Source organism: Erpetoichthys calabaricus, chromosome 11 (genome assembly GCF_900747795.2).
Source record: "Erpetoichthys calabaricus chromosome 11, fErpCal1.3, whole genome shotgun sequence".
NCBI lineage: Eukaryota > Metazoa > Chordata > Cladistia > Polypteriformes > Polypteridae > Erpetoichthys > Erpetoichthys calabaricus.
The window spans coordinates 26,747,125-26,770,036 of NC_041404.2; the positions used below are offsets into that span (position 1 = coordinate 26,747,125).

At 40.1% G+C, this 22,912-nt stretch overlaps 1 protein-coding gene across 1 annotated transcript in view; it reads right to left on the reverse strand.

The window, feature by feature from the left end:
- The window catches only part of ppp2cab (protein phosphatase 2 catalytic subunit alpha b), a 30,671-nt gene extending 19,270 nt beyond the window's left edge, over positions 1-11,401 (reverse strand). Inside the window, exon 1 of the mRNA XM_028812837.2 lies at positions 11,009-11,401. Within this exon, the coding sequence (XP_028668670.1) occupies positions 11,009-11,110 (102 nt within the window). The 5' untranslated portion in view covers positions 11,111-11,401. The remainder of the gene's footprint in view (positions 1-11,008) is intronic.
- Positions 11,402-22,912: the final 11,511 nt, after the last annotated feature.

The following is a 22,912-nucleotide window of genomic DNA, read 5'->3' on the forward strand; positions in this document are numbered from 1 at the left end:
AGCCCTGGAGCTGTGTGTGCTGCATGACTGCCTTTACACTACTGATTTGTTTTTTTTTTTTGATATTGCTTGTAAGTAGGGTGTGTCTTGCAAGACTCTCGTTCTATGTTCCCGTGAGACGCACCGTGGCAGGTCTCTTTCGTCTCACGGGTCTTTAAATTATCTTTCCGAGAAAAATCATGTATTGTAGACTATCAGGACAGGGGACAGGATTTCTTTTTATAATAGAGAAACTGTATATATAAGTGCTTGTGAAAGGTAAATCAAGTGTGCGAAGTGACCCAATTTAATAAGTCTGACATTGGGGCACCGGTTGTCAAAGAATAACATACAGGATTAAACTAAACGGGATTCTTTCCCCATTGGAAGATTAAGCAAAAGTAATGTAACCTTCATTTTGCCTTTGTTTTAGGAACTGTGTAAATAAGAAAGGTTTCTCACACCCCCCAACCACAACTATGTCATAATAAACCATAACACAGAACATTGCTTCAGAAAAATCTGCCCAAATGCACAAATAAAACTGATCGTGTAAATGTGCAAAACAAAAAAGTATGCAAAGTACAAAACTACTGCAGTATAGAGTGTGTGAAGTAACAAAGCTGAAACTTTTTTTCTTTTTTAAAAGTCTGTTCTTTTACAACTGAATGACAGGTCAGCATTTACCTCTGAATAAGAGTTTCTTTATATTAATTTGAATTTATGTTCGAACAGTGATGTTCATTCTGATAGACCTACTGCTTAGACGCACTGTGAATGTGGTGACAGGAATCATCATCAACAATTTAAAGACAATATCATCCTGTATTTTTCCAGAGATTTTCACCCACAGACCTCATTTACAAAATCTTAACAAGCTGGAGGTAGTCGCAGAACACACCTGTGACAAACCGTCATCTAATCTGATATACTCAGCAACGCAGTCCGACTCCTCCAGACAAAAATCAAAGCGGTACTATAAGAAGCCATTACAACTGACACCAGTATTTCTCTCCCAAACAGATCATGCAGTTATGTAAAGACTGGCTGTCAACTGTAGTGACGCAAAGGAAAATGGAGTCTGTGCATGTTGATAAAGTCAATTGCGATAGGATATTGATTACACTGCCTATTTAATAAAATCCCTTGATTAGGATGGTGTTAATTAAGATTAACAATAACTATCTGTTGGGTAATTTCAACCTGAAATCACATATACATATATATGTATGTAAAATATGTACATTTTATATGATTGTCTGGCACGCGATGCACATGTTAAATCTGTACCATTCAGATGACAAGTCAATGGACATTCTAGTCCAAACCAAAGTTCCTCTATGATGAATATTTGTAAGGACTTGAGTTTAAATAAGTATAAACTGTTAAGCCTCACAGATTAACTACAAGATGCATTAATCACAGGTCATACAATTGTCTGTTCTGTTTCTTACCTCTGTTTGTTTTTTTCAGTTATACACAGCAATCACTGATTTAGCTGTACAAATGATGCCATTGCTCATTAAACTCTATGGTATGCCATTCATTGTTCGGGACAAAGTGCAATTTGTATGGTGAATTTAGGATTTTCCGAAGGATGGCAGCTTTTTTGCAGCATCCAACCACTGTTACATAAATAGCATAACCTTTGTATTCGAATTGTAGGCAAAATAAGTGCCTACAAGTGTAATGGTACGGGTCAGTTTGTGACATTTGTTGTTGGGTGGTTTGTGTGCATTAGTATGTGGTTAGTAATACTTACTGAAGGGCAGTACTTAATGGACAAGCAAATTAAAAATGTCACAAAGTACCAATACTTAGTCTTCCAAATCTCTCCATTCGTATTTTACACGCACTCCAACTTTACAGCTACATTTGCTGCAGCCTCACTAACTGTGCATCTCTGCAGTTATGCAGGATTAAATGTCATATCGCTAGATTTGACTTATACGTCATCTATGAGCTGATCCAAATACCTAGCCAATATGGATGAACTGAAACACTAACTAAATACATTTTTCTTTGGAATAAATCTGCAGAAGGGCGGCACGGTGGTGCAGTGGTAACGCTGCTGCCTCGCAGTAGGGGGACCTGGGTTCGCTTCTCGGGTCCTCCCTGCGTGGAGTATGCATGTTCTCCCTGTGTCTGCATGGGTTTCCTCCCACAGTCCAAAGACATGCAGGTTAGGTGCACTGGCGATCCTAAATTGTCCCTAGTGTGTGCTTGGTGTGTGGATGTGTGTGCCCTGCGGTGGGCTGGCACCCTGCCCCGTGTTGGTTGGGATTGGCTCCAGCAGACCCCATCCATCCTCCCCCCCCCTCCCCCCGTGACCCTGTAGTTAGGATATACTGTAGCAGGTTGGATAATGGATGGATGGATAAATCTGTAGACTAGCCACAGGTACATACATAAAATAGCCACTCAGTTTGAAACCTGCCTCCATTTCTCCTTTATCAAACCCAGTGCAGCTACTTTCTGCAATCCTAAAGTCGATAAGCAAAATACAACATTTATATAGCACATTTTCATTTCAAATGATATAGCTCAAAATGATTGCAAGTCACAGTTGACTACATCATAGTGCTCTCACGACATACATGAATTATCTGTGTTTACTTCTGAGCGAATTCCATTGCGAGATAAAGAAAAATGCATCAAGGGCACTTTTGCATTGAAAGACCTCCAGGATTTTAACCCAGGCAGAAGTTTCAAATAACTGGTTCAACTAAGCAATGCTGTACTGAAATTCAAGCCTTTGAGACATTAACTCAGACTTTGGTTCTCTGCATTACTAGCATAAGAGTTGTGTGTATTGTGCAAAGGAAAGAGCAACACAGCATACCAATGCCTCTCACTTGCCACTTTACATGCAACAGAGAAACTTTTATCATGAATACAAGTAGTCAGATGGAACTGCTATGGGCTATGCATTTGGATAGAAGGAAAAAAAAAAAAAAATTTTAGGCTCAAACTCAGAAATGGCAGCTAAAATAATTTAACCAAGAATAATGCCAATTATTCTACCTGAAATAACAGATAAAATGTCTGCTACTACTAGAAACGGTAAGGCCGGAGATATACTTCACGCGACATGACGCATGCTGCAGCGGACGCTCCTGCTACGCAAGCGTTGAAGTGTTGATACTTGTGCAAGTACTTTACGTAAATCTGGAGGAATCCGCCAGGTGGCAGTGCGAGATATCACGGTGAGAACATGTTCGGCTTCTCTGTGTTGTGAATTGCCTAGAACACCCATTAAATTCCGATGACACCTTACCGCAAAATCTCTGAAAAGGACGTTTATTGATTAAATCCAGGGATGTGGCCATTCCAGCAAGCATTGGGCATGAGTGAGAAACAATCCCAGGACGATGCCTTGGCTCATTGCAAGGTGAATACAAGCACACACATACATTAGCGTCATTTTAGCGGCACCAAATCCCCAAATCTGCATATGTTTGGAAGGAAACTGGAGCACACTGAGGAAACCCAGCAGGAAAACGTATAAACTCCAGGCAGGGAATATCAACGACGTGACTCCATGCAAGACAGCAGCGCCAACGCTCCGCCACTGTGTCACCCCATGTGTGCAGTTATTAACAGTATTCATTATTTAAATGAAATTACCGATTTATCTGTAAAATGCAATATACATACTTTAATGCTTTTCATCATGAAAGTGATATCAAGTATAAATCTAAGGATTCTAAATGTGCAGAGTTGGAATATCATACATTTAATGTGCTCAGTGTGGCGATCTATTGCTGGCGATTCGCAGAGGAAGCCCTATTAAAAAAGATGGCACAGAAGACGGTATGTGAGAATTTTAAAACATATCATATCATTACGATCGGGAATATGCGACGCTTGAATATAAAAGCACCATGAATACATCTGTATGTTGGCATTCTGCTTCACCACATCAAACCATTTATCAGATATCGAAGCGCGCACACCGATCTCGTAGGATCCGCAAAGCGGCTTTCTGTCACATGTAGATAGTAAACAGACTCTGACGTCACATTCCAACTTTCAGCACACTGCGCCCCCCCCCCCAACTTTTTGCTGGTACTGCAACTCGCGCACACATTGCGTTAATTTCTGAGGACCTGCTCAGAGGATGCATCAAATGAACGCTCAGAACGCGTGGCGGCCATGATGTGGGTGTGTACACGTTCTGAGCATGAAGTATAAATGAGCCCTAACAATACAGCCAAACAGACCAATCATTCCCAGTGGTGAAAAGCCTATCATCTGTTGATCCAAGTGTACCAAAATGTACTTTTTTGATTTACTGACCTGCCTGCAAAGTAGTAGTACACTGGAATAATGAGAAATCCAAAGTTTAACTGATTTAAAGTTTATTCTGAGAAAAACTAAATTCCTTATCAATATATATTTTATAATAAAACTACATGTGCCATGATTGGCACTCCTGCATTTAAAACTTTGTAATAATCTCCCTTTGTCTTCTCCTACAACATCTTATAAGGTTGGAGGATACAGAGGAGGGAATCTGAGATTATTCCTATTTACAGTGTCCCTCCAGGTATTCCAGGTTCTTTGGTCTCCTCTTGTCCACCAAAAGGTTTTCAATTAGTTTTGAGGACTGAGACAGCCATTGGCAGAATCTTAGATTTTGTTATCCTTTAACCATTTTGCATTGATTTGGACATGTTTTTGGATCACTGACCTGCTGGAAGATCCAATAATGACTCTTTTTTGTGTAAAAGGCATTTATTGTATTGGCAAAACATCATATAAACAGTATGACAATATTGCACCACAGAAGAGTCTGTTACACCATCGTACTTGCATATTATGGCATCTTCCTACAGACTGTATAAAAGCCAGCTGAAATCCAATGGCCATCTAGTCTGGAACTTTCGCTTTTCCTCCCTGCTCCTATCTTTTGACTCAGAATGAGCAACATTCCTTTCAGTCATGGATGATGTGCTGTGTTTTTGATCCTCTTTACACATGAGACCAAACAAAAAAGTTTTCTGCTCAGACAAGGATGTACGTTTCTTCACAATTTTTTGTGAACACACACAAGCTAATGTCACATGTGTTTGTGAGCATGTAATGCAGCACCATAATTTAGCAGAGTGACCGAATCAAAAAACACCCAAATATGGCTGAAATGTGGCAAGTGAAAATCTGCTGGTTTAACAGCTTGTGGCCAAAGACACATTTTTTTAGTTGCCCATCATGAAATTCTGTTGTATACGTTAGTGTTTTATTCGCATTGTAGAGGGCTGAACGATGACTCAAATCATTCCTCACTTCAAACCAAAAGTCAAGTCATTATGCAAAGCCTAGCAAACACTGTGTTCATAGGTCTGTGCTGAAGTAACATTTGTCTTACTGAGATAATAGCAAGTCTTCCTCCTCCACAGAGCCTGCAACGATAATGTTTCCTGTTCAAATGTGTGGGCATCTTTGTGTTCTGGTGCCATACGAGGTCAGACCTATACTTTTAACAACTCACAACCTTTTTTTTTTTTTTTTTGAATATATAAACTTCGTCCAGAGTTAAAGTGCTCCTAAACTCTGCAAGTCTTAGGTTGCATTGTCTTTCCTGGCTTTTGCTTACCATTGGCCTTTTTTCAAATGCATTCTTAAATGAATGGAGTAGTGACGCAAATGTGCGGCACAACATACTTAGTCTAATGACACAATCAACTAATCAATGAAGGTGATCAGTGTTTTAAATAATCTATTATGACGATTAGCTGCTGCAGCCCTAGAAAATTTGAAATTGACAAATACTTTTTAGTAATAAAAAATGTAAAAAACAAAATTTAAATCATTACTCTGAGTAAAGAATAAAATTGTTGCTGCAATGACAAAAACTAAGCAACAAAGCTAAATGCAGCTGCCTATTCAGAAGACATTCATTCTTTGTAGATGAACAGTGTCTTTTTTTAGTACAATCACATGTCATGTACAATAACTACATTCCTGATGTTTTAATAGGCATCACAGGAGCAATATTAAGCTGAAATAAGGCAATAAAGTTACAACAGGGTTCTGTTAAACACACACACACACACAGAACCACATAAATCTGAGGCTACGTACTGAATACTCATAGTTTCTGTACAGTTTCAGCTATCTGAACAAGAAACTACGATGAAAAGTACATCACAGTGTTTCTACTAAGTATGGAGTAAGAGGTCTCAATGTGTTTTTTTTTTTTTTTTAATAAACCTGAAAAAAAATTTCTAAAATTCTACTCACACTTTGTCATTCTGTGGTATTGACTGTTGCTTGATGAGTGGAAACATTAGTTTTAACATAAGATTGCAACAAAATGTTTTTTATGTAAAAAGTGAAGGGGTCTGAACACTATCCAAATGCACTGTAATTTACGTGCCAGCAATTAAGTTAACATAGTTTAAAAAAAAAAAAAAAAAAGTTGGCAGCCCTTACTGTAAGTATGTGCATTTTTTTATTTATATATAAAAAGTAAAAATAAAAAGCTTGTCTGGTGTATTAGAATCACAATGAAATATTGATAAAGTCAGGGTCTAGGTAAATCACACAGGGCACAAGATATTACATAGAAAATATTTAAAGGACATACTGTATTAAATTGATTTTATGTGGAATTCGAAAATGCCTAAAGTAGGCACTGAGCATTAACATTTAAAGTACTGCTATACAAAAGCTCTAACAAATGAATAAAATAAAAAAAGCCTTCTCCATGCAGTTTCTACAGCATGAATTTCAAAAAGCATTAAGCACAACTTCAGAAATGGTTATGGCTTTTCAATATTTATAACATTTTGCAGAAACAGCTGTCACCCTCGACTAACTTTCCTATGTACAATAAACACTGCATTTGTATACTTAAAGCAGGAGTTTAACCTTATGTTAAATCAAATTCCTGTGTACCCCCTTCAAGTAGCACCTATGGAAAGACTTACATGGCACAAAGTTTACCTCTTTAATGTTCTGCACATAGTCATATTTGCCCATCTACACAAGAGAATAACTTTGTAGTGCTACATGTTGTTAATACTGTATAATGGACAGCAACACAGGGAGAATTTCACTTTAAAAGAAAACGTGTTTTCTGACAGCACTTTAAAGCTAAACTAGCATATCATCAAAGGACAGCTATGCAGCAGTAGTTATGGCTGAGGACTGTGCAAAGTTATAAAAGCTTTGTCAACTTACTGTATGCATCACCTATGGAGGTCTACCATTTCTAGATATTTCCTTCTATGTTCCATTCTCATACTTCAAAGTGATACAATAAACTTAACAAATTCAAAACTCTACATGCACCAATAAGTACATTCTAGCCTAAGCATTTTCTACTTAGACTCCCAATTCAACGTTTCGTTTATTAAGTTATGTAATGCTTTGAGAATGAACTTTCTGAATATTCCCAACAGACCTACAAAAGTTCACATAAGAATTATTTCCGAAACTTATGACTATTGTTTGCCTTCTGTAAATTCAAGAAATGGAAACAGATGACTTAAACCCTGTCTGACTTGGGTGAAGAGGGTGTCTGGGCATTTGTAAGGCAGAGGTGGTGTATTTGAAACTGGAAAACAAAAAAAAAACACTATAATACATGTATGTTCCATTATGTAAAGTATAGTTTGTCCATCTACTGACAACTAGGAATTTCAGTTACACAGAAGGCTCATTTGTTCCATTTCAAAAGCTGATAGACCAAGGTAAGATTTGAGATACTTCACAGGAGAATGACACCCATCAATTTATATTATATATATATATATATATATATATATATATATATATATATATATATATATGGCAAGCAGTTGAATCAGTAAAAACAAAAACCTGAACTGAACCACAATCTCTCTCAAACAAGTACTTTAATCATAACACAGTGCGAGTCAAGTTAACTTGTCAGGGTGTGAGCTCTATTCCTTAGATGGCAAATTTTACGGATCAACATTGTTGATTAATCTTAACTTGCATCTCAATTTAACTTGTCCTGATATGATCCCCTCTCCTCCTTTTTTCTGTCTATTTGCCTTGTTTTCATAAAAGTGCTGCATCTCTTATTCCCTACAGACGAGAAGGTGCTGGTTGAATGCACCCACACAAATTCTCTTAAATTCAGAGGTAATCACTAATTTTGGTTACATGAAAAGAAGCAGAACTGCCACAAACTTTCTTCAGAAAACCTGACGTTTCAGGCTGATTTATTTCCAACCAACATCTCTGTTACACCGACAAAAGATTATTGGCTTAATTTGACGGCATTTTCACTCTCTAAAAATGGTGTAATTTATTTCTGTCCTTGCGCTTTACAGCTCAAGACTGCTTAATGCTTAATTTAGGGGCAATCCGGGGGCCTCACCCAAGTATTTCAAACTCTGAATTGAATGTGCTACTGCACTATTGTTGAGCAGTTGACATTTTTAGTCAACCCCTTCATGCAAGAAAAAATGTTAAAAAATAATTTAAGTGATTGGTTGAAATGTGCAAAGTTTAAAATAAGGTTTTCCATTGTTTAAGTAGAGAATGCTGTTCAGTAAACTTCCAATCCTAATGAGACCCAGAAATACATTGTGGGGTATATTCAATTTTAATGACCCCATGAATCTAACCAGGAGGTTTTCTGAAATACGAACCCAGAACACTGGATTTCAGAGACAGCAGTGCTAATCAGTGTTGTCTTGCCATCCCTAATAAATTAGCATTGCAAAAATGACAATGCAAAGACAGGGCAAGCAAAAAAAAAAAAAAAAAAAAAGGGCAGTTAAAAGGCATAACAACATGACATCATCCGCACAGTGAGTAGCACTGCCACCTTGTTAATCCAGCATCCAGGGTCTGAACCTTGTATCTGTATGGGTTATCCTCTTGATATTGTAAAGTCTTCCTCCCATGTGTCCAAAAATGTGCAGGTTGGGTCATATGGGGATTTCAATTAGCTTGCTGAAATTAGCTCCCTAGACCAAATGACCTTGAATTGAATTTACAAGGTCTGGGAATGTGAATATAAACCCTAACCACCTCATTCCTTAAAACTAAGGTACTGCCCTGTACAACTGCTTAAGCAATTTTCCAAGCTTTCTAAACTGCAAATTGTACAAAAATAAATGTTTAAAGAAAAAAAAATTCTTAAATATTTCACTCAAAACGTAAATAATTCTGGAAAAATTCCAAATCCGCATCTCAGTGCAGCTCAAAACCACTACAGACAGACTGGCACAGTTTTAAGCAAATCAAGGTTAAGCCCTTATTTCGCCATTTAGCCCTTGTTTTGACTGGAATATATAAACTGTCTTCTGTTTTAGTCTCCTGTTCCATTTAAAACAAGACAAAGAAAAAACAATTAAACTTGATCTCTGCTTACCCAGACAGGCCCTAATTAATATCTTGATGGTACTTGGGGTCTTGGGTTCCTATTTTGTTTTCATGTCAGCTGAAACCTCCGCAATCATGAAGGAAATAAGGTTTAAAAAAAAAAAAAAAAGTGGGCGCTAAACAAATCTGAAAACACTATATGAAAAGGCAGGTGTAGGAGTACACACAATGTAATTACAATTTTAACTTGCACCTTAACTGATCTGGAGGTTTTTGTTCAACTGTAGGCCACAACACCACTCCTTATATCCATTAGGGAGTTACTCCGTGACCTTTTGCACATCACGTATTCTGCCCACAACTGCTTAAATACAAACGACTGAATTGCGTACTTGTGATCTACCGCGTCAGCTGAACGTGCATTGTACATAAAATGTGAAATCGTGGTTGCACAATCCCCATCAGTGTGCTCAAAAGAGCAGAACATGTATAGATTTTCAAAATAAACCTTAAATGAACGCAGTCTTCTAAGAGTATACCTTTAAAATGCTGCCATTTCCTTCTGGATGAATAACACAATTTTACAAGTTTTTAAGTGTTTCTAAATTAAGTAGCGAACCAAACAAAAAAAGTCTGAAAAAACCAAGGCAACATTCTTTCCTTCTGCCAAATGTTGGGGAAAATGGTAAATCGCGTTAAAGAATGTCCTCGGTGTAAAGAGAATACACTCCATGCATGACACTGCAAAGTAAGCATCTTCACTACATTCATTTGAAACAGCATAACAAATACTAAGTATTAAATAAGACAGACCGATAATGTTCTAAAATTACTAAATTTTGAGATTCTGAAATGACTACATTTTGAGATTCCTAATGCCAATCAAGTCAGTGTAACTATTTGATCATGAGAAAAACTTCATCGAACTGTATAAAAATTCTAATCTCTCTACGATTATTTAGTAGACGCAAAGATTATTTTAAGCGATCAGTGAATAACGGACGTCACTGCACAAAGATTTCTACAAACACAAATGGCATGGTACAATAAAGGGGAATTCTTTTTAAGCGAACCGGTGGAACAGGGTTCCTAACTTGACAGTAGTAGGCTCACGACCGAAGAGGCAGGCACTACCATTCATTACTTGTTCGCTTCCGTCGCGAGCGGAGAGGCGCCATTTTAGGATTCCGGATAGAAGCCTAAAGCTATGGGGCCAGGGCACCAAAGTTTAAACGTAAATGATTTCACACTTCGCACTAATACACTTAAGTCTACATTACATGATACAATAAAAGATCGGTATTATTTGTGTTCACACACTGGTGTAGACTGCAGTGACAAAAGCAAGCACGGGCTTGGTTTACCGCTAGAAGGTTGAAGATTGCCGAAACTGTTCAAAGAATAACACTGATCTTCGCGGCTATTAAAGGTTCTAGTAATTACTGTTCCTATGCTTCGCTTCCAACGTGCTAAGTCAGCAAGTAGACAGTGGCACACTAATGAACAGAAACTCTCATTCATTTAGTAGTGGTGCCGTGAATGAATTCCGCCATTTTATCTGGGATGATCCCACGAGCGGCTCCGGCAGTCAAGACCTCCCCCACTACAAAACCGTGTCCGCAGTGTGGCTATCGACTCAACTAAACACATAAATAAATAAAAACAACACAACGATGCATTCTGACACATTCGGGCGACAAGATGATAATTTTCAAAACTGTACCTTTTCGCAGAGTGTTTTTACTTGGCTTTCGGAAAGCTGCTTGCACTCGTTGAGCTGTTCGACCCATTGATCCAATTCTTTTGTGAACGCTTTTTCGTCCATTCTACAGCGGGCTTGTCACCAGTACAAATTATCAAAAAATAAATAAAAATAAGGTTTAAAAAGGTGAGGGGAAAGCCTCCTATATCTCCCAAATGAAATTATATTTCCCGTTAACTTTTCGACTCCCTCGGGATTCTAATCACTATTTCTCTTCAATAACCTATTCGCCGGTAACAATTAAAATTTTTGATTTTTAAATCACAGCCTTCCGTTTTAAATAATTAGGACCGATGCGAAGGCGTCCCCTGCTTGTCCGGTTGTGGCTAATGGCCGCTTGACGTCACACACTTACTCTTCCTGCTCCGAGGCAAAGTAAACAAATGTTCACTTCTGATTCGGTAGATTCGCCATTGCAATAGACATATACGGTTCTCTCGTTCCTGGTTTCATTTAAATATATTTTCAGTATCTCTCTTCCTATTATTTATTGGTTTATTTGATTACATTCACATTAGAATAAACATTTAAAACGTATGACTATATACATAATTTAAATTACATTTTCATTTATTTGCTTAGCAGACATTTCTACTCAAAGCGACTTGGCAAAAGAGGTCAACAATAGTCGAGTAAACGGTTCTGGAGATTATATGCAGAGCAAGTGTTGCAGGACAAAGTTTAAAAATTGGCCATCACAAGCGAACAGTCCAGAACAAAATACAAACTAGTTAAAGTTCCTTGATAATAAAAACTTAACCTACTGTCATTTAGACAGAAATTCATAGAACAAGATAGTCTTTGAATGCCTCTTCTACTCATTGAAGGAGTAACAATTTAGAATGGAGGTGGGCAGCTCCTTCCACTGCACAAAAGTGTCTGGAGGGAGATTTGATACCATGCAGAGGTGGCACCAGACGCAGTTCATCAGCAGACCCAAGTAGTCAAGAATGAGTGTGGGAGTGTCGCCATATACACTGTATAGGAACTGACCCATTGACTACTCTGTAGGAAAGCATCAATGCTATGAACTTAATATGTGTCAAAAGAGGAGTGACATGTGCATGTGAACACCAGACATGCAGCTGCATTTTAAAACCTCTGCAGCAGCTTGGCGACACATGCCGGTACTCCTGCCAGCAGAAAGCTGCACTAGTCCACACATGACATGACCAATGCCAAGACCAGAAGTTGTGCTGCATACTGTGTTCAATATGGTCTCATCTTACGGATATAGTAGAGAATGAATCTGCAAGACAGACTATTACAACAAAGTTAGTGAAGGACTATTTATGAAGGTTGTGTATTGACATGGTAGGTGTTAGTAATAATGAGCCAAGCTGAGTAGAAATGGAGTGCTGAACAGATAGACAAGCAAGGATAATGAGAGGATCCCTAGTGTTCCTTCATCAAGGTTGCAATATCATGTCATGTCATTTTCCAACCTGCTTAATCCAGAACAGGTTCGATGGGGGGCTGGAGGCTAGCATAGAGCATAATGTAGAAACAAACCCTGGACATCACAGAGCAAACACACACACTCAAACCAGACACACACTAGGATCAATTTAGGAGGAAACCCGAGCACCCGAAGGAAACCCATGCAGAGAGAACATGGATATTCCACCCAAAGAGGACCTGGGATGTGAACCCCAGTCTACTTACTGAGAGGCAGCAGAGCTACCAATTCACCACTGTTCCCCTCCCCAATTGCAGTAATAGTGAGACATAATTTCAGTAGCCTTCTTTATTTCACTGGTTAAGTACTCCTCTCCAAACAAATGTTAAAATTTATATATGAGTATGGTTCCTTTTGGAAACAAAAATGTAACATAATAGATGTGTTTCAATAGCTTTAAAAGGTCAGTGTGGTCCCCATCATTGTCAACACTGCCTGAAATCTTCTAAATAAGAATACATTTTTTCAAACAATAAATCCCCCTAAGTGTTGACATTTTTTGAAGTTTCCTGTATAAACAGTACAGATACAGATACAGTAGATAGATACTTTTGCTTTTTACAGAGTATCAATAAATAAATACATACTTAAATAATCTTATTTTATAATGACGGATAACAAATCCCTCTCAAATATACACCTAAATGACTAAAACAAAAGAAGACTGAAAAGAAAGAAAATCTTCTGACTTAGGCAGTTACAGACACTGTTAGGCATTATGTAGTCATATTACAGATGAGATAAAGGAGACCCCCAGTAGAGTTTCTTGACACACATTTGCTGAATAATTGGTTGGCTGTGTGTCAGAAAGAGTTTGTGCAGCTTATTCATAATGGCAGTTAGTTTTGTCTTCATTCTGTCCTTTCCCCCTACCTCCAGCAGGTCCAGAGTGTGTCCCTTTCCTGAGCCTACACTTGTAGCTGATCAGGTGGGCCTCTCTACTCTATTTCAAACATCTTTTATAATATTCTGAGTGAGTTTGTTTTCTATTTTAGCTTTGTAAGCCTCCTTTCCTTCACTTAGCTTTTTCTTCAGCTCTTGTTATACAGTTACAAGAAAAAGAATGTGAACCCTTTGGAATTTGGTTTTCTGCATTACTTCTCATAAAATCTCATCTGGTCATCATCAAAGTCACAAGTACAGACAATATACTATGCCTAAGCTAGTAACACACAATTATAATTTTTCATGTTTTTATTGAACACACCTATTAAATATTTACAGTGTGGAAAAAGTAAGTGAAACATTGGATTTAATAAGTAGTGGAACCTCCTTTGGCAGCAATAACCTCAAACAAGTGCTTCCAGTAGCTGCAGATCAGATCTGCACAATATTCAGGAGGAATTTTGGAACATTTCTCACAGGACTGTTTCAGCTCAGTCATATTCTGGTGTCTGATGTGAATGACTTTCTTGAAGTCATTCCACAGCGTCTCTATTGGGTTAAGGTCTGGGCTCTGACTGAGCCACTCCAAAAGGCACATTTTCTTTTTTTTCTTCAGAAGCCATTCTGAAATAGATTTGCTTTGATGTTTAGGGTATTGTCCTGCTGTCTCACCCAGTTCCTGCTGAGCTTTAGCTGGTGGACAGGTACTTTGGCATTATCCTGTGGGGTTACTTGACAAACTTGGGAATTCACTTGCCCCTCAATAGATGGCAAGCTGACCAGGCCCTGAGGCAGCAAAGCAGCCTCAAATCATAATGGTCTTCCCTCCATACTTCACTGTTTGAATGATGTTCTCATGCTGGTATATGGTGCCCTTTTTTACGGCACCAAAACATTTTACCAATAGTGTTATGGGGTATAATGGTGGTCTTTTGCAAACTTCAGACGTGGAGTGATGTTTTTATTTTAGGGCAGCGGCTTCTCTTTGGTGTCCTGCCATGGACACTGTGCCTGTTCAATGTTTTTCATATGACAGACTCATGAACAGTAATGTTAACCCATTCCAATGATGCCTTCAAACCTTTCACTGTTACTCTAGGGCTCTTTTTATCTTCATTGAGCATTCTGTGTTATGCCTTTTGAATTATCTTGGCTGGATGTCCTCTTCTAGAAGAGCAGCCACAGTACTAAATCATCTCCATTTAATGGATATCTAAGCTTTTTGAAATTACTTTCTAACTGTTTCCCACATTGAGCAAATCAACAATTCATGATTGTATATAATATTAAACTCTTTCACTTGACTAGATCAACCTAAACTATGTAGAATAATTTATCATCTGAAACCCTCCCCCTGCGTACTTGACCCAGTACAAATGGGCTTTTTCAAAGAAGTCTCCGATGTACTAATGGATAGTGTACCTGACATAGTGAACTCATCATTAGGTATGAGGGGTTTCTAAAGACTGCAGTTGTAAATCTTTGCTCAAGAAAAATAATCAGAACTCCTCTGCCTTTGACAACTTTAGACCTATTTCTAACCTGCCTTTCTTACGTAAAATTCTAGAAAAGGCAATCATTACAGTATGCAGCTTAATGATCACTTGACTAAGCATTCTGTTCTTGGCAAGTTTCAGTCAGGCACAGAAACTTAACTGGTTGAAGTAGTAAATGATTTGCAGGTTAATGCCGACAGAGGCTGTATATCTATTGTTATTGTCTTAGACCTGAGTGCATCATTTGACACCATAGAACAAAGTATTCTTATAAATCGCCGGCTTAGACAGTGTGTGGGCCTCTCTGGCAGCATCCCATGATATTTTATAGGGTGTACCAAATGGATCTATTCTGGGTCCACTCCTCTTTTCAATATATATGCTTCCATTAGGTCAGATTATCTCAAAGCACAAGTTGAGCTACCATAGCTATGCAGACAACATGCAGCTGTATTTATTGATAGCGCCTGATAACCCTGATGCTCTTGGCTCTCTGTTCCAATGTCTTAGTAGTATTTCCGAATGGATGAGTGGTAACATTTTCAAACTAAATAAGGAAAAAAAAACAGAAATCTTAGTGATTGGCAAACATGTATATAGCCTGGGGCATTAGAAATACTGTAAAATTGATGCCTTAGGTTTAAAAATCAAGGTGTAAGGTAACAATTTAAGAGTAATCACTGATTCTGACCTAAACTTTAAATCGCACATTAACCAGATTACTAGGACTGCATTTTTTCACTTAAAGAATATAGCAAAAGTTACACCTTTTATAACTTTATAATGCGGTGAAAAATTCATTCTCCCTTTTGTTTTAAGTCTACTAGATTACTGCAATGCACTCCTAACAGGACTACCTAAGAAAGACATCCATTGGTTGCAATTAGTGCAGAATACAGCAGCCAGAATCATAACAAGGAAAAGAAGATTTGAGCACATCTCTCCAGTTTTAGCATCATTACATTGGTTACCCATGTGTTCAGAACTGATTTTAAAATACTACTAATGGTTTATAAAGTCCTAAATAATCTTGCCCTGTCCTATATTTTGGAATGTCTTTCCAAGGTTCCAACCAAGTTCTAACTTTAGATCTTCAAATGGAGGTCTGCTTATACAGTACACATGGGAAGAGCAGTCAAACGGCATGCACTCCCTGACACTGTGAGCCAGGAACACAGGCCTGAGCCACTCTTCTGGCCACTTTAAAACATCTGTGTTAAACTCATTAACCTTTAACCAGATTAAAACTAACAATGGTTCAGTTCTTGTTATACTGCTAAGGTTTCTAATGGCATCCCACAAGGCTGTGTTATAGGTCTGTCATATGCTTACTTCCCTTTGGCTCTGTTCTTCATCTGCATGGTTTGCAATTTTATTTCTACACAGATGACATTGAAATATATCTAAGCACTCGTCCCTCTGGTCCACTTCCACCATCTTCTTTGATAAATTGCTTCAGAGGTATTAAGCACTGGATGGCATGTAATTTTTTATGTTAAATCAGACTAAGACTGAGATCATGTTGATAGGTATAGGCTACTCTTTTACACATCAGCATTTTGTCTGTCAGCTGGGATGGTACTCCATGTTACTCCTGGCAGTATAATTTGCAAACTTTGTGTTGTTTTTGATTTCACACTTTTTCTAGAATCTGTACTTATTAACTCCTTAACTAAAACTGTGTTCTATCACCTACGTAATATTGCTCATCTCTCACTTTACATTCCATGTTTTTATTACCTCACATCTGGGCTACAGTAATTCATTATACAGTATACTGGTTTCTTTGACACCAGACTCCTCACCTATAGCAGGATAACTGCACATATTACTCAAGCTCTTTTCAAGTTATACTTGTTTCCTTTAATCATTCATATTCAATTCAGATTCATCATACTAACATAAAAAGGCAGTTAATGGCCCTGCACCTCCTTCTTTTTCTTCTCTTTTTCAATATTAAATACTAGGTTGTTTCCTGAGGTCTTCTGCCACTAGTCTTCCCTCTGTTACCTGCACCTTCATGTCTACCGTTAGATCCACATCATTTAGTACGTCTGTTCCTAAACTATGGAACAGTCTGGGACTCCACTGAACCACAGCAAGAGCCAACATCACCAAATGGAAAATGCTTGTAAAAGTAATGAATGTTTCAAGGAGTGGCCAGCCTGTCAAATTATTCCAAGTGCACAGAGTAAAATCAACTAGGAAGTCTAAAGTACATCAAAACAACTTCAGCTTTCTCCTTCCTCAGCAAAGATCAGTATCTGTGAGTTCATAGTCAGAAAGACACTGGACCAAAATGAGCTTCTTAGAGTGAAGCAAGCCAGAAATAGACTTCAGACCCAGAAGAATGAACATAAATGGTCATCTCTCAGTAGCCTTGAAGCTGCATCTGAAGTGTGGTTGGGTCATGCAGCAAGACAGTAATCCAAAACACAAAAATAGGTCCACATCAGAATATCAGAAAAAAAAAAAAACAGAACTAATCTTTGGACTGGCCTTGTGAAAGTACAGGCATAAACCCTTTAGAGACGCTGTGGCAACTTGTGAAAAGAGTGGTCCATGCTCAAAAAAATTCCAATGTGTCTAAGTTAAAGCTGTTCTAAAATTCCTCAACAGCAACATGAAAGGCTGATATTAAATTATAGGAAGTGTTTGGTTGTAGTCATTGCAGCTAAATGTGGTGTAATCAGTTATTAAATGTAAGGGGACAAATACTTTTTCACACTGTGTCAGGTGCTGTTGAATAACTTTGTTAATTCAGTAAATTAAAGTTAGGTTAAATTAAATTAGGTGCTGTTACATTTTTTATTCACATAAAATTGATGAAATCTGACAGAGGGCAACTATTTTTGGATTCACTATGTGTGCACTGTATATTAAACATATTTTTGATTGAAAAAACTTAAAGAAAAGAATATTTGGCACATTTTAATACAATGGGCCAGTAGCCATTTGTGTGATATTTACATGTTCTCCCCATATCTGGATGGGTTTTCTTCTCCTACATCTCAGAGTTGATTGGTGACTAAAATGTGCCTTGCTTGAAATGAGTGGAGTAAAGAAAAAAGAACAAGTACCAAGGAAATGTTCATTTTTTATTACAATCCCTATGTGGCCACTCCCTATTTAGAGACTGCATATAACCTTTATCTTACAGATTGATACAAACATGCATTTCCACCTCAATATAAGGATAAGTGTCTGTATGTGTGTCTGTGTGCCCATTCTGTTTCTATGTCTCTGTCATTCCAAAAAATGGCATATCAGAGACATCAGTAATACTTTTACAAATCCCACACCAAATGGCGTATAACCGAGACATACAGTATGCATTGCACGTTGTACTTCAAACATTAACACTGAGGTCTACATTTATTATTTATCTTTTAATCTGTCTTAGATGGTTAGTACAGTTAGTTGTTTTATATTCTAACAAATAAAAAAACAGCTATTTTATTTGTGACTATAAGCAATATACTGCTCAAAAAAATTAAAGGAACACTTTTTAATCAGAGTATAGCATCAAGTCAATTAAACTTTTGGGCTATTGATCTGGTCAGTTAAGTAGCAGAGGGGCTTGTTAATCAGTTTCAGCTGCTTTGGTGCAGTAGAGGGGCAACAATGAGACAATCCCCAAAACAGGAATGGTTTAACAGATGGAGGCCACTGACATTTTTCCCTCCTCATCTTTTCAGACTGTTTTTTCACTAGTTTTGTATTTGGCTACGGTCAGTGTCACAACTGGTAGCATGAGGCGATACCTTGACCCTACAGAGGATGCACAGGTAGTCCAACTTCTCCAGGAGGGCACATCAATACGTGCCATTGCCAGAAGGTTTGCTGTGTCTCCCAGCATAGTCTCAAGGGCATGGAGTAGATTCCAGGAGATAGGCACTTACTCTAGGAGAGCTGGACAGGGCCGTAGAAGGTCCTTAAACCATCAGCAGGACCAGTATCTGCTCCTTTGGGCAAGGAGGAACAGGATGAGCACTGCTCAGGAATACCCAAAAAAGACATATATCGTTTGCAACTAGTGCAGAATGCAGCTGCTAGAATCCTAACCAGGAAAAGAAAATCCGATGTGGAATAGGGTGACCCGGACACAGGCAGGCAGACACATCTAAGTCCATCACCACATGTTTATTATACATACTATTATTTACAAAGTCAATAAGTGCACCAACACTACTCCCCACACTCCCACAGTCCTGGCTCTCACTAGCCATCTCTCTTCTTCCCAAACTCTTCTCACACACAGTGCCTCTCTTCGCCCCCTTCTCTCACCGACCTCGTCCAGCTCCTCACCCGACTCCAGCCTTGATTGTCGGGAGGCGGACATTTAAATAGGCAGCTGATTGCCAACCACACCCAGCCACCTGTGACATGACTCCCCCGCAAGCAGAGACCTCCAGGGGCCAGCAGACCGATCCGCGGCAAGCCGACACACTGTAGCCTAGGGCCTGATCCTATAAAAAAAATAGAAAAACAAGGGGCGGAGACGTTGCCCTGACGCAGCCCCTCGGCTCGTCTTCTCAGTTGGGCCAACACTCTCCGCTCCGATCGGCACCCCAATGCTTCCTTTTCCGGCTTCCCCGCTCGAGCAGTCCGTGATCCCCGCCACAGGACCACCAGCGGGAGCACACTCGCTCGTCTCCTCTCAGAATGCGGGTTATTCCTCTGTCCCCGCAGAGGACGGCCCTTCGAGGGACGTGCTCACCCAGCTGCACGTCCTCCCATATCGGAGGAACTGGCTTTCTCTAGCCACTTCCTCCTTTCACTTTGGGACACTGTGAATGTTCGGATCTGCCCATTGCAAAAGGGCAGACCCAGCCCCGCTGGCGTCCGGAGCTTCACGGGGTTGGTCTTGCTTACCTTCCCCGCTGTGCCTCTCCAATCAGAAGTTCCCGCAGCACGCTGATCCTCCTTCGCCAGCGGCTCTCGATCGCACGCCACTGCCGTCCCTCCTGAATCCTGCGTCTCTGCCCGGAGGGCACATCGCTCGGCCGGCAGCGATAGCACAAGTTGTAGGCCTTCCTGCAGCTCCTGCAGAATCGCTGCCAAGGAGAGAGAAACAGCCGGCGGTGAGCTTACCTTTTGAGCAGCGCCACTCGCCGACTGCTCTCTGTGGGCCCTTCCCTCCAGCCCACTTCCTGGCACGAGACGGACATTCCCTGCTCCCGCCTCCGACCAATCGTTGGCGGGAAGACAGGACACGCTGTCCAATCCCATGCCTGTCACGAGGCGGGACTTCCTGTCAGCAGCCATCTCGTCCTCCTCTCTCACAGGGGAACGAGCTTTTGGGCAGCTCTGCTGCTGCTGCGACTTTCCCAGCTGCAGCCTCTCCTTCCCGGCAGTTCCTTGCGTTGCCACCGAGTTGGTGAGCCGCCCCTGAAATACATAGTCCTCCCGCGGACCGCTAACGGCCCGGGTTACCATATGCCCCTGCGGGGTTAGGTGCACACCACCCCTGCGGCACGTGTGTGAGGTCTCCTGCCGTGCCGGGTCGTCCACAGACAATTTCTTAGTCGCAGGCCCCTACCTTGACCCAGGTGGAGCATCCTGCCGACTACACCACTATGGAATAGGGCGACCTGGACACAGGCAGGCAGACACGTCTAAGTCCATCACCACACGTTTATTATACATACTATTATTTACAAAGTCAATAAGTGCACCAACACTACTCCCCACAGTCCCACAGTCCTGGCTCTCACTAGCCATCTCTCTTCTTCCCAAACTCTTCTCACACACAGGGCCTCTCTTCACCCCCTTCTCTCACCAACCTCGTCCAGCTCCTCACCCGACTCCAGCCTTGATTGTCGGGAGGCGAACCTTTAAATAGGCAGCTGATTGCCGACCACACCCAGCCACCTGTGACACCGAGCACATTTCTCCAGTTTTGATGTCACTACACTGGTTACCTGTGTCATTCAAGATTGACTTTAAAATTCTGCTTATGGTTTATAAAGCCTTAAATAATCTCACCCCATCTTATATATCAGAATGTCTGACATCTTATATTCCAAATCGTAACCTCAGATCCTCAAATAAGTGTCTCCTTAGAATTCCAAGAGCAAAACTTAAAAGAAGTGGTGAGGCGGCCTTCTGCTGTTATGCACCTAAAATCTGGAATAGCCTGCCAATAGGAATTCGCCAGGCTAAAACTTTAAAAAACTTCTGAAAACACATTATTTTAACATGGCCTTCTCATAACTTCACTGTAATTTAATCCTGATCCTCTGTATATCCAATAAATTATAATAACTATTCATGGTGGCTCTAAAATCTGTACTAACCCCTACTCTTTCTTCTGTTTCCTTTTCCAGTGTCCTTTTGGTGGTGGCTTGTGCCACCACCATCTACTCAAAGCACCGTGATGTTCCAACATTGATGGATTAAAAGCCAGAAGTCTGCATGACCATCATTATCAAGTGACTCCATGAGAACCTTAAATACAAAGAGGACTATTTCATTTATGTTAGGTAGAATGCCCAGAGGGGACTGGGTGGTCTCGTGGCCTGGAACCCCTGCAGATTTTATTTTTTTCTCCAGCCATCTGGAGTTTTTTTTTTGTTTTTTCTGTCCCCCCTGGCCATCAGAATTACTCTTATTCTATTTTAACTATCCATCCATCCATCCATTTTCCAACCCGCTGAATCCGAACACAGGGTCACAGTGGTCTGCTGGAGCCAATCCCAGCCAACACAGGGCACAAGGCAGGAAACAATCCTGGGCAGGGTGCCAACCCACCGCAGGACACACACACAAACACACCCACACACCAAGCACACACTAGGGCCAATTTAGAATCGCCAATCCACCTAACCTGCATGTCTTTGGAATGTGGGAGGAAACCGGAGCGCCCAGAGGAAACCCACGCAGACACGGGGAGAACATGCAAACTCCACGCAGGGAGGACCCGGGAATCGAACCCAGGTCCCCAGATCTCCCAACTGCGAGGCAGCAGCGCTACCCACTGCGCCACCGTGCCGCCCCCTATGTTAACTAATGTTGTCTTATTAATTTCTTATTTTGTCTTTTATTTTTCTTTTCTTCATTATGTAAAGCACTTTGAGCTACTTTTTTGTATGAAAATGTGCTATATAAATAAATGTTGTTGTTGTTGTTGCCAGAGCCCTACAAAATGACCCCCAGCAGGCCACTGGTGTGAATATCTCTGACCAAACAATCAGAAGGACTTCATGAGGGTGAGTGGGTCCTGGGTTCCTCCTGGTACACGACAATGCCCAGCCTCATGTGACGAGAGTATGCAGGCAGTTCCTGGAGGATGAAGGAATTGATACCATTGACTGGCCCCCACACTCACCTGACCTAAATCCAATAGAACACCTCCGGGACATTATGTTTTGGTCCATCCAACTCTGACAGGTTGCACCTCAGAATGCCCAGGAGCTCAGTGATGCCCTGCTCCAGATCTGGGAGAAGATCCCCCAAGACACCATCCGTTGTCTTATTAAGAGTATGACACCCCCCCCCATTGTTGTCAGGCATGCATATAAGCACGTGGTGACCATAAAAACTACTGAGTAAGTTTTTGAGTTTCTGCAATGAAATTTCGGCAAAATGGACTAGCCTGCTGCACCATTCTTTCATTTTGATTTTCAGGGTGTCTTTGAATTCAGCTTTCTGTAGGTTGATAATTTTCATTTCCATCAAACGTTGTGGTATCCTTTCATTCTAAACACATTACCCAGTCCATGTCAGTAGAGATATCCAGCAGGATTTTTTTTCCCTTTGAGATCTGATGTGTTTTCAAAGAGTTCCTTTAATTTTTTTGAGCAGTTTATAATGAAATGACATCACTTGACAATTACACCAATGGACTTTGATCACTGAGCAAGTACTTTACTGATTCTTCAGTGTCATGCTCATTGTCACTCTCTTTAATTCTTCCTTCAGGGACTTTCAAGAGTATGTGTTAAGTCATGGCTGAGTATGCAGCAGGTACAAAGGTTAATGCATGTGACGTGACACAAACCATGCTTACTTAAACCTCTGAGC